Consider the following 10,899-nt stretch of genomic DNA (forward strand, 5'->3'; position numbering starts at 1 on the left):
GGGAGAGGGGTAGAGAGAGAGAGAGAGAGAGAGAGAGAGGGAGAGAGAGAGGGGTGAAAGGGGCGAGAGCAAGAGAGAGCAGGAGAGTGAGAGAGAGGGAATGAGAGGGGAAGAGAGAGAAAGGAGAGAGGGGGAGAGAGAGAGAGAGAGAGAGAGAGAGAGGGAGGGAGGGAGGGAGGGAGGGGGGAGAGAGGGAAGAAATGGAGGGAGAGGGGAGAGAGAGGGGGAGAGAGAGGGGGGAGAGAGTGAGAGGGGAGAAAGGGGGGGAGAGAGAGAGGGGGAGAGAGAGAGAGTGAGAGGGGAGAAAGGGGGAGAGAGAGAGGGGGTGAGAGAGAGAGAGGGGGAGAGGGGAAAGAGGGAGAGAGAGAAAGAGAGGGAGAGAGGGGGATAAAGGGAGGGGTGGAGAGAGAGAGAGAGAGAGAGAGAGGGAGAGAGAGAGAGAGAGAGAGAGAGAGGGGGGGGCGGAAAGAAAGTTAGAGAGGGGGAGAGAGAGGAGAGAGAGAGAGAGAGAGGCTGTCCTAAGATAATGATTGAGACAATGACATTTTGATCAGTTGACATTTGTATCAGAAGAATGATAGTGATGGTGGTTGCAGTCCGATGGGTAAATCCATTCCTCCACTAACACATAATGCCACTTCTGTCCCCTGGAAAGATTAGTGTTTTTCAGCTACTTTCGCTTCAAGTAATTCATGAACCCTAAAGTTCGTAGAAGATAGCAGAAGGGAAACAGATGACTTTTGGTAGTCTTATTGAGACCAAACGACAGCCCACACACACAGTATATGAGTGGCAATATCTGTACTATTAGATGACTGTGCAGCGGTAGTTTGGGTCGGTGGACACGCTGGAGCCGTCTGTCTTGATCACAGTGGTCTTGGAGGAGTTCTGCTGCGAACTCCTCAAATCCTTCCTGTGACAGAGACGTTCGCGGTAGTTCTGAGCGAAGATGAGCAGCATCAGCGGGTTGATGCAGCTGTGGGAGTAACTCAGACAGATCGTGATGTTGTAGACATACACAAAGGTGTTGGTCGGCCTGTTGTTGCTCAAGTTAATCACCTGGATCACGTGATACGGGCTCCAGCACACCAGGAAGAGAGCAATTACCATCACCACGGTCTTGGTGGCGCGCTTCGCCCAGACAGACTGTTTACGCTTGACTCGGCGGATGGATCTGAAGACGTGGTAAAGGGTGAGGGAGTAGAAGGTGGAGATGATGATGAGAGGAAAGATGAAGCCCAAGATGGACTGGTAGAGAGTGTACCAGTACATGTCCTCAGGCCCGTCCAGAAACATCATGCATATCTCCAGGTCGCTCTTCCTCACCACCATGGCGTAGATCATGACGGGCACGGTCAGCAGGAAGCTGCCGACCCACACCAGGATGTTGATGATGATGGTCCACTGGATGGTCCGCTTCTCTGAGGTGGGGTGGACGATGGCAATGTATCTAGAAACAAAGAGACACATCAGTTAGGGACCAGGGGTTAGGTTATGTACCTGGGTTGTGCCCCAATTGCACCCTGTTCCTTATATAGTGTACTAATTTTGACCAGAGCCCATTCCTTTCACAGTGCAATACTTTGACCAAAAGTAATGTACTACAGTACCTTGCAAAAGTATTCCCTTCGTGTTTTTCCTATTTTCTTGTATTACAACCTGTAATTTAAATGGATTTTTATTTGGATTTCGTATTAATAGACATACACCAAAATAGTCCAAATTGGTGAAGTGAAATGCAAAAAAATGACTTGCTTCAAAAAAAAAAAAAAAAAAAAATGGAAAAGTAGTGTGTGTATATGTATTCACCCCCTTTGCTATGAATCCCCTAAATAAGATCTGGTGCAACCAATTACCTTCAGAAGTCACATAATTAGTTAGATTGCACACAGGTGGACTTTATTTAAGTGTCACATGATCTCAGTATCTCAGAAAGCAAGGTGTACCATGAAGCCCAAGGAGCTCTCCAAACAGGTCAGGGACAAAGTTTTTGGGTAATAAAAAAATATCAGAAACTTTGAACATCCCACGGAGCACCATTAAATCCATTATTAAAAAATAGGAAAAAATATGGCACCACAATAAACCTGCCAAGAGAGGGCCGCCCACCAAATCTCATGGACCAGGCAAGGAGGGCATTAATCAGAGAGGCAACAAAGAGACCAAAGATAACCCTGAGTATCTGTCCATAGGACCACTTTAAGCCGTACACTCCACAGAGCTGGGCTTTACGAAAGAGTGGCCAGAAAAAAAGCCATTGCTTAAAGAAAAAAATAAGCAAACACGTTTGGTGTTCGACAAAAGGCACGTGGGAGACTCCCCAAATATATGGAAGAAGGTACTCTGGTCAGATGAGACTAATATTGAGCTTTTTGGTCATCAAGAAATATGCTATGTCTGGCGCAAAACCAACACCTCTCACCACCCCTAGAACACCATCCCCACAGTGAAGCATGGTGGTGGCAGCATGAAACCTGTTTCAGTCTTCCAGAGATTTAAGACTGGGACGGAGGTTCACCTTCCAGCAGGAGAATGACCCTAAGCATGCTGCAAAAGTTACACTTGAGTGGTTTATGGGGAAACATTTACAGCCATACAAAACATACATTTCTGAGCACCTCCCAGACGTATGATATGGTCTAGTTACTGCAGACAGTAAAGGACAATAGGGAGGTTGGTTGGTTGGAGAGGGCAGGTGAGTGTACACTACTTTCTCTCTCTCTACCCCTCTGGGACACTGCCTCTTGACACACTGTCCGCTTAACCCGGAAGTCAGCCGCACCAATATGTCAGAGGAAACACTGTACAGCTGGCGCTCGAAGGCAGCGTTCATGTACCCGGCCGCCACAAGGAATCGCAAGAGTGTGATGGAACAAGGACAACAAACCCTCCCCTAACCCGGACGACACTGGGACAATTGTGCTCCACCTCATGGGTCTCCCGGTCACGGCCGGCTGCAACAAAGCCCGGGATTGAACCTGGATTGGTAGTGACGCCTATAGCACTGCGATGCAGTGCCTTAGACTGCTGCGCCACTCGGGAGGTCGCACTTCCCCTTATTCTAAGGTTAGGAAAACAGATTACTGCATTCAGTCATGTGACTGTGTTGTGAAGAGAAACAGATTATAGAGAACAGATGATTGATTTCAGGGATTTTACTATGTTGTAAAAAGATACTGTAGATGTTCTCGAGTTCATGTGTAGGTGCAGACAGATGTACATATTATGGGTGGTCATGTGTTTGGCGTGCGTGTGTGTGCGTGTGTGCGTGTTTATGCACAATGTGATACTGAGTGAGATTTAATTTGGTATTTGCCATAGTGTTCATTGAAACCCAAGTGTGATAATGTGATGTTCCATTCTTAGCACGATGTGTCTGCGATGTCTGAACGTGTAACGACAGAACAGAGATTTGGAATCAGTCAAAACAAGTCATAGTGCTGCCGCTCCATGAACGTGAAAGTCTAGAGTAGAAGGGATGGAGACAGAGAGACAGTGTCTCCCAAAATAGCACAAATATCTCTACACCGATCTTTCAGGAGACTCCACCGTGAGGAGTTTGCCTTTTTTGGTTTCTTCAGTAACAACCATCACTTTTTACCCAGTCCAGTCTAGTCCAGACAGAGGCATGTGAATGTCATGTGAATACACAGACAGGAAAAACACCATAAATAAATTGTACTTGTCATCCCAAGAAAAGCGAACAGTAATTAGTTAACCTGGAATAGAAGGATTTTGTGTTTGAATACCGCCTATTCTTACAGTTTGTTTTTCTCTTCTTCCTGAGAGCAATAAGGACTCTAATCATGATGTTACATTAAATAAATCTAATAATGTCATGAGTGAATCAGTAAGGTAAGAGCATTGGCTTCGTTCTAAAAGTACTCTTATTCTATATATAGTGCATTTTTCAACAGAGTCCTATACTGCCCTATCAAGCAAAAAAATAGGATGATGAGTCCCTGCTCATTTGGTCGAAAATGAGTTAGTATCATTTTATTTGTTGCTACAATCAATACATGCTTAATCACGTGGACAAGTATCCCGCCTCTATTGTGTTCAGGAGAAAATGGAGGTCATGTTTAGCAGTAACTACATAAAGTTACTGTGAAAACTAAGGTAAATAAAAGCCATTTTTCTCAGTTCCACGCTATGAGTAGTTACTGCCTTTTTTTTCTTTTTTTCTTTTTCTTGGTAAGGCAGTATATGCCCTGGTCACTAGTAGTGTACTATTAAGGGAATAGGGTGACATTTGGAATGCATCCCATGACACTGGCATATGCCCAAGGTCATGGGGTTCAATTCCTTCCAGGATCACATACACATACTGAATGAATGAATGCACTCACTGTACTATAGGTCGCTTTGGATGAAAACATCTGCAAAGTGGCATACCGTATACTATTATAATATAATAACCTTTTAGGAATAATTGATCTGGGGGCTGAAAAAGTCACATACAGTGGGAAAATACTTATTTTCCACCTTAATTTGCAAATAAATTCATTAAAAATGCTACAATGTGATTTTCTGGATTATTTTTTTCATTTTGTCTGTCATAGTTGAAGTGTACCTATGATGAAAATTACAGGCCTCTCTCATATTTTTAAGTGGGAGAACTTGCACAATTGGTGGCTGACTAAATACTTTTTTTGCCCCACTGTACAAGCTGTCATGAACACGGGATGGAGATAATACTGTAGAGATGTCTACATATGACCACAGAGATATTACTGTAGAGATGTCTTCATATGGACCAAGGAGATATTACTGTAGAGATGTCTTCATTACCATAGAGATATTACTGTAGAGATGTCTTCATTACCATAGAGATATTACTTTAGAGATGTCTTCATGACCATGGAGATATTACTGTAGAGATGTCTTCATATGGACCAAGGAGATATTACTGTAGAGATGTCTACATATGGACCATAGAGATATTACTGTAGAGATGTCTTCATATGGACCAAGGAGATATTACTGTAGAGATGTCTTCATTACCATGGAGATATTACTGTAGAGATGTCTACATATGACCATAGAGATATTACTGTAGAGATGTCTTCATATGGACCATAGAGATATTACTGTAGAGATGTCTACCTGACCAAAGAGATATTACTGTAGAGATGTCTTCACATGAACCATAGAGATATTACTGTAGAGATGTCTTCATATGGACCAAGGAGATATTACTGTAGAGATGTCTTCATGACCATAGAGATATTACTGTAGAGATGTCTTCATATGACCACTGAGATATTACTGTAGAGATGTCTTCATGACCATGAAGATATTACTGTAGAGATGTCTACATATGACCATATAGATATTACTGTAGAGATGTCTTCATATGAACCATAGAGACATTACTGTAGAGATGTCTACTTAAGACCAAGGATATATTACTGTAGAGATGTCTACTTAAGACCATGGATATATTACTGTAGAGATGTCTACTTAAGACCAAGGAGATATTACTGTAGAGATGTCTTCATTATCATAGAGATATTACTATGGAAATAAGAGACCTTAAAAACACCAGGAAATCAGCTCCAATTCATTCTTATTTTGGAAGTCTGTTCTCAAGTTTTCCCACGCATATACATTGCATTTGGAAAGTATTCAGACCCCTTGACTTTTTCCACATTTTGTTACGTTACAGTATTATTCTAAAATGTATTAAATCATTTTTTTTTTACTCATCAATTTACACACAATACCCCATAGTGACATCACAATACCCCTTAATGACATCACAATACCCCATAATGACATCACAATACCCCATAATGACATCACAATACCCCTTAATGACATCACAATACCCCATAATGACATCACAATACCCCATAATGACATCACAATACCCCTTAATGACATCACAATACCCCTTAATGACATCACAATACCCCATAATGACATCACAATACCCCTTAATGACATCACAATACCCCATAATGACATCACAATACCCCATAGTGACAAAGCAATACCCCTTAATGACATCACAATACCCCATAATGCCTTCACAATACCCCATAGTGACATCACAATACCCCTTAATGACATCACAATACCCCATAATGACATCACAATACCCCATAGTGACATCACAATACCCCATAAAGACATCACAATACCCCATAATGACATCACAATACCCCATAATGACATCACAATACCCCATAATGACATCACAATACCCCTTAATGACATCACAATACCCCATAATGACATCACAATACCCCATAATGACATCACAATACCCCATAATGACATCACAATACCCCTTAATGACATCACAATACCCCATAATGACATCACAATACCCCATAGTGACATCACAATACCCCTTAATGACATCACAATACCCCATAATGACATCACAATACCCCATAGTGACAAAGCAAAAACAGGTTTTTAGCCATTTTTGCAAATGTATTCAAAATTAAAAACGGAAATAAGTAAGTATTCAGACCCTTTCCTCAGTACTTTGTTGAGGCCCCTTTGGAAGCGATGCAGACTCAAGTCTTCTTGGGTATGACGCTACACTCTTGGCACGCCTGTATTTGGGGAGTTTCTCCCATTCTTCTCTTAAGCTGTGTCAGGTTGGAATGGGAGCGTCACTGCACAGCTATTTCCAGGTCTCTCCAGAGATGTTAGATTGGGTTCAAGTCCGGGCTCTGGCTGGGCAATTCAAGGACATTCAGAGGCTTGTTCCGAAGCCACCCCTGCGTTGTCTTGGCTGTGTGCTTAAGATCGTTGTCCTGTTTGAAGGTGAACCTTCACCCCAGACTGAGGTCCTGGGCACTCCGGAGCAGGTTTTCATCAAGTATCTCTCTATAATTTGCTCCGTTGATCTTTCCCTTGATACTGACTAGTCTCCCAGTCCCCGCCACTGAAAAACATCCCTACAGCATGATGCTGCCACCACCATGCTTTACCATAGGGATGGTGCCAGGTTTCCTCCAGACGTGACACTTGGCATTCAGGCCAAATAATCTTGTTTCTCATGGTCTGAGAGTCCTTTAGGTTCTTTTTGGCAAACTCCAAGTGGGCTGTCATGTGCCTTTTACTGATGAGTGGCTTCAGTCTGGCCACTCTACCATAAAGGCCTGGTGAAGTGCTGCAGTGATGGTTGTCTTTCTGGAAGTTTCTCCCATCTCCACAGAGGAACTCTGGAGCTTTCTGTCAGAGTGACCATCGGGTTCTTGGTCGCCAGCAATAGGAAGAGTCTTGATGGTTCCAAACTTCTTCCATTTAAGAATGATGGAGGCCACTGTGTCATTGGGGGCCTTGCATCTTTATTTAACTAGGCAAGTCAGTTAAGAACAAATTCTTATTTTCAATGACGGCCTAGGAACAGTGGGTTAACTGCCTGTTCAGGGGCAGAACGACAGATTTGTACCTTGTCAGCTCAGGGATTTGAACTTGCAACCTTTCGGTTACTAGTCCAACGCTCTAAGCACTAGGCTACCCTGCCGCCCCATTGGGGGCCTTCAATGCTGCAGACATTTTTTGGTACCATACCCCAGATCTGTGTCTCAACACAATCCTGTCTCAGAGCTCTACGGACAATAGAATGGCGTCGGAAGGGATGGCTGACATTTTACGTGCTCCTAACTAACTGTGCTAATTTGTGCGTTTTTTCTTATTGTTTGTAAATTATTTTTTAAACTTATTTGTTTACATAATGTTGCTGCTACCGTCTCTTATGACCCTGAAATAACTTCTGGATATCAGAACAGCGATTACTCTCCTCCAACTGGAAGAAGAGTTTTTTCTTTAACGAGTTCGACGCGAAGGATATACTGCTTTCTCGGGAACGGGCCCAAATTCCAGTCATTTACGTGAAGAAAGACGGAGAAAAAGGGGACAGAGGTCGCTCTGCTTCTGAGAATTTGTAGGCGAGTGAGTAAACCCCCACTGCCATCCGTTCTATTGGCCAACGTGCAATCATTGGAAAAAAGAAAATGAATGATTATCCTACCAACGGGACATTAAAACCTGGAATATCTTATGTTTCACCTAGTCGTGGCTGAATGACGACAAGGATGACAAGGATGATATAGAGATGGTTATTTGTCAATAACTGCTGCGTGATGCCTAATATTAATGGAAGCCGTACAAATATAATCCAGGTAACAAAATGTGGAGAAAGGGATCTGGAATACTTTCAGGTCTCTGAATACCTTCAGGGATCTGAATACTTTCAGGTCTCTGAATACTTTCAGGGGTCTGAATAGTTTCATGTCTCTGAATACCTTCAGGGATCTGGAATACTTTCAGGGATCTGGAATACTTTCAGGTCTCTCAATACCTTCAGGGGTCTGAATACTTTCAGGTCTCTGAATACCTTCAGGTCTCTGAATACTTCCAGGTCTCTGAATACCTTCAGGTCTCTGAATACCTTCAGGGATCTGGAATACTTTCAGGGATCTGGAATACTTTCAGGGGTCTGAATACTTTCAGGGATCTGGAATACTTTCAGAGATCTGGAATACTTTCAGGGGTCTGAATACTTACTCTTTAGTGTCCTAAGTTTTCATAACTGGGACTTTAATTGCATACTGCCTGTAAGCGGTTAGTGTCTTAACGACTGTACGAATTATCTTTGAAAGACTGGGTCCTGAAAAAGGGACGTTTCTTTTGTTGCTGAATATAGAATAATAGTGAAGACATAAAAACTATGAAATAACACATTTGGAATGATGTAGTAAACAAATACGTTTAAAAAAAATCAAAATATATTTTATATTTTAGATTCTTCAATGTAACCACCCTTTGCCTTGATGACAGCTTTGAACACTCTTGGCATTCTCTCAACCAGCTTCATGAGTAATGCTTTTCCGACAGACTTGAAGGAGTTCCCACATATGCTGAGCACTTCTTGGCTGCTTTTCCTTCACTCTGCTGTCCAACTCATGACAAACCATCTCAAACGTGTTGAGGTCGGGTGATTGTGGATTACCAGGTCATCTGATGCAGCACTCCATCACTCTCCTTCTTAGTCAAATAGCCCATACACAGCCTAGATGTGTGTTTTGGGTCATTGTCCTGTTGAAAACCAAATGATAGTCCCACTAAGCCCAAAACCAGATGGGATGGTGTATCGCTGCAGAATGATGTAGTAGCCATGCTGGTAAAGTGTGCCTTGAATTCTAAATAAATCACGGGCAGTGTCAGCAGCAAAGCATCCTGACTCCATCAGTGGTTTCTTTGCAGCAATTTGATCATAAAGGCCTGATTCATGCAGTCTCCTCTGAACATGTTAAGATGTGTTTGTTACTTGAAATCTGTGAAGCATTTATTTGGACTGCAATCTGAGGTGTAGTTAACTCTAATCAACTTATCCTCTGCAGCGAAGGTAACTATGGGTCTTCCTTTCCTGTGGCGGTCCTCATGAGAAACAGTTTCATCATAACATAATGCTTGATGGCTTTTGCGACTGCACTTGAATATACGTTCAAGGTTCTTGAAATGTTCCACATCGACTGACCTTCAAATCTTAAAGTAATGATGGACTGTCGTTTCTCTGAGCTGTTCTTGACATAATATGGACTTGGTCTTTTACCAAATAGGTCTCTCTTCTGTATAGCACCCCAACCTTGTCACAACTGATTGGCTAAAACACATTAAAGAAGGAAAGAAATTTCACAATATAACTTTTAACAAGGCAAACGTGTGAAATTAAATGCATTCCAGGTGACTACCTCATGAAGCTGGTTGAGAAAATCAACTAAATGCAATATATTTTGATTTGTTAAACACTTTTTTGGTTACTACACCGAAAACACACCGCCAGGCTGTGTATGGGCTATTTGACCAAGGAGAGTGATGGAGTGCTGCATTAGATGACCTGGCCTCCACAATCACCCGGCCTCAACCCAATTGAGATGGTTTGGGAAAAGCAGCCAACAAGTGCTCAGCATATGTGGGAATTCTTTCAAGTCTGCTGGAAAAGCATTCCTCGTGAAGCTGGTTAAGACAATTTCAAGAGTGTGCAAAGCTGCCATCAAGGCAAAGGGTGATACATTTTTTTAAACTTTGTTTCTATTGAACACAAATAAAGGACAAATTAACAAATTAATTAATTATATGAAAAGTGCTTTGGTCCTCCTTTCTTTTTGCAGGTAAAATATATAAAATATATTTTGATTTGTTTAACACTTTGGCTACTACATGAGTCCATATGTGTTATTTTATAGTTTTAATGTCTTCACTATTATTCTATAATGTAGAAAATAGTAAAAATAAAGAAAAACTCTGGAATGAGTAGGTGTGTTCACACTTTTGTCTGGTACTGTAGGTTTGAAAATTATTATGTTTTAGTCAAATGTTATATGTGTTTGCACTTCTTGCAGTCTACAAATTAATTTGTAATAATGCTCCGGTCCCGACCATCCGCTCACTAGATCCCTGCTCTTGGGCTGCGTAACAGTAATGTCTCCTTCTTAATTACCTATAGGTTCTAACTATGTTATAATCATATCCTACACCAGGTTATATCTACTTGAATACATAAAGGTAATAGAGGAGGGAGACCTAATTGATGCTTTGTCATGTTCAAACTGACACCTGTTGAATTTGGAGAGGTGGAGACGTACCTGTCAATACACAGCACCGTTACAATCCCCACGGTAGTGAACTGGTTGCTAACATCCACCACCACGACAGCTTTGCACATGAAGTTCCCGAACACCCACTGTCTGTCCCGGACCAGCTGGTGAATGTTGAAGGGCATCACCAGCAAGAAGAGCATATCTGCGACGGCCAAGTTCAGCACGTAGATGTCCGAGACCATTTTCTTCTTGCATGTCGCCACTGCGTAAATCACCAAGCCGTTGGCGATCACTCCTATTGTACACAGGATGCCATATATGGACGGGAATA

At 42.2% G+C, this 10,899-nt stretch overlaps 1 protein-coding gene across 1 annotated transcript in view; it reads right to left on the bottom strand.

Annotated features, from left to right (window-relative positions):
• Nucleotides 1–807: 807 nt before the first annotated feature.
• Nucleotides 808–10,899, bottom strand: part of LOC139366096 (melanin-concentrating hormone receptor 2-like) — a 10,264-nt gene continuing 172 nt past the window's right edge. The window contains exons 1-2 of the mRNA XM_071103195.1: nucleotides 10,614–10,899; nucleotides 808–1,450 (exon numbers count right to left, since the gene is read on the bottom strand). The exon at nucleotides 10,614–10,899 is cut by the window's right edge and continues 172 nt beyond it. Of these exons, the coding sequence (XP_070959296.1) occupies nucleotides 808–1,450; nucleotides 10,614–10,899 (929 nt within the window). The remainder of the gene's footprint in view (nucleotides 1,451–10,613) is intronic.

Source organism: Oncorhynchus clarkii, chromosome 14 (genome assembly GCF_045791955.1).
Source record: "Oncorhynchus clarkii lewisi isolate Uvic-CL-2024 chromosome 14, UVic_Ocla_1.0, whole genome shotgun sequence".
NCBI lineage: Eukaryota > Metazoa > Chordata > Actinopteri > Salmoniformes > Salmonidae > Oncorhynchus > Oncorhynchus clarkii.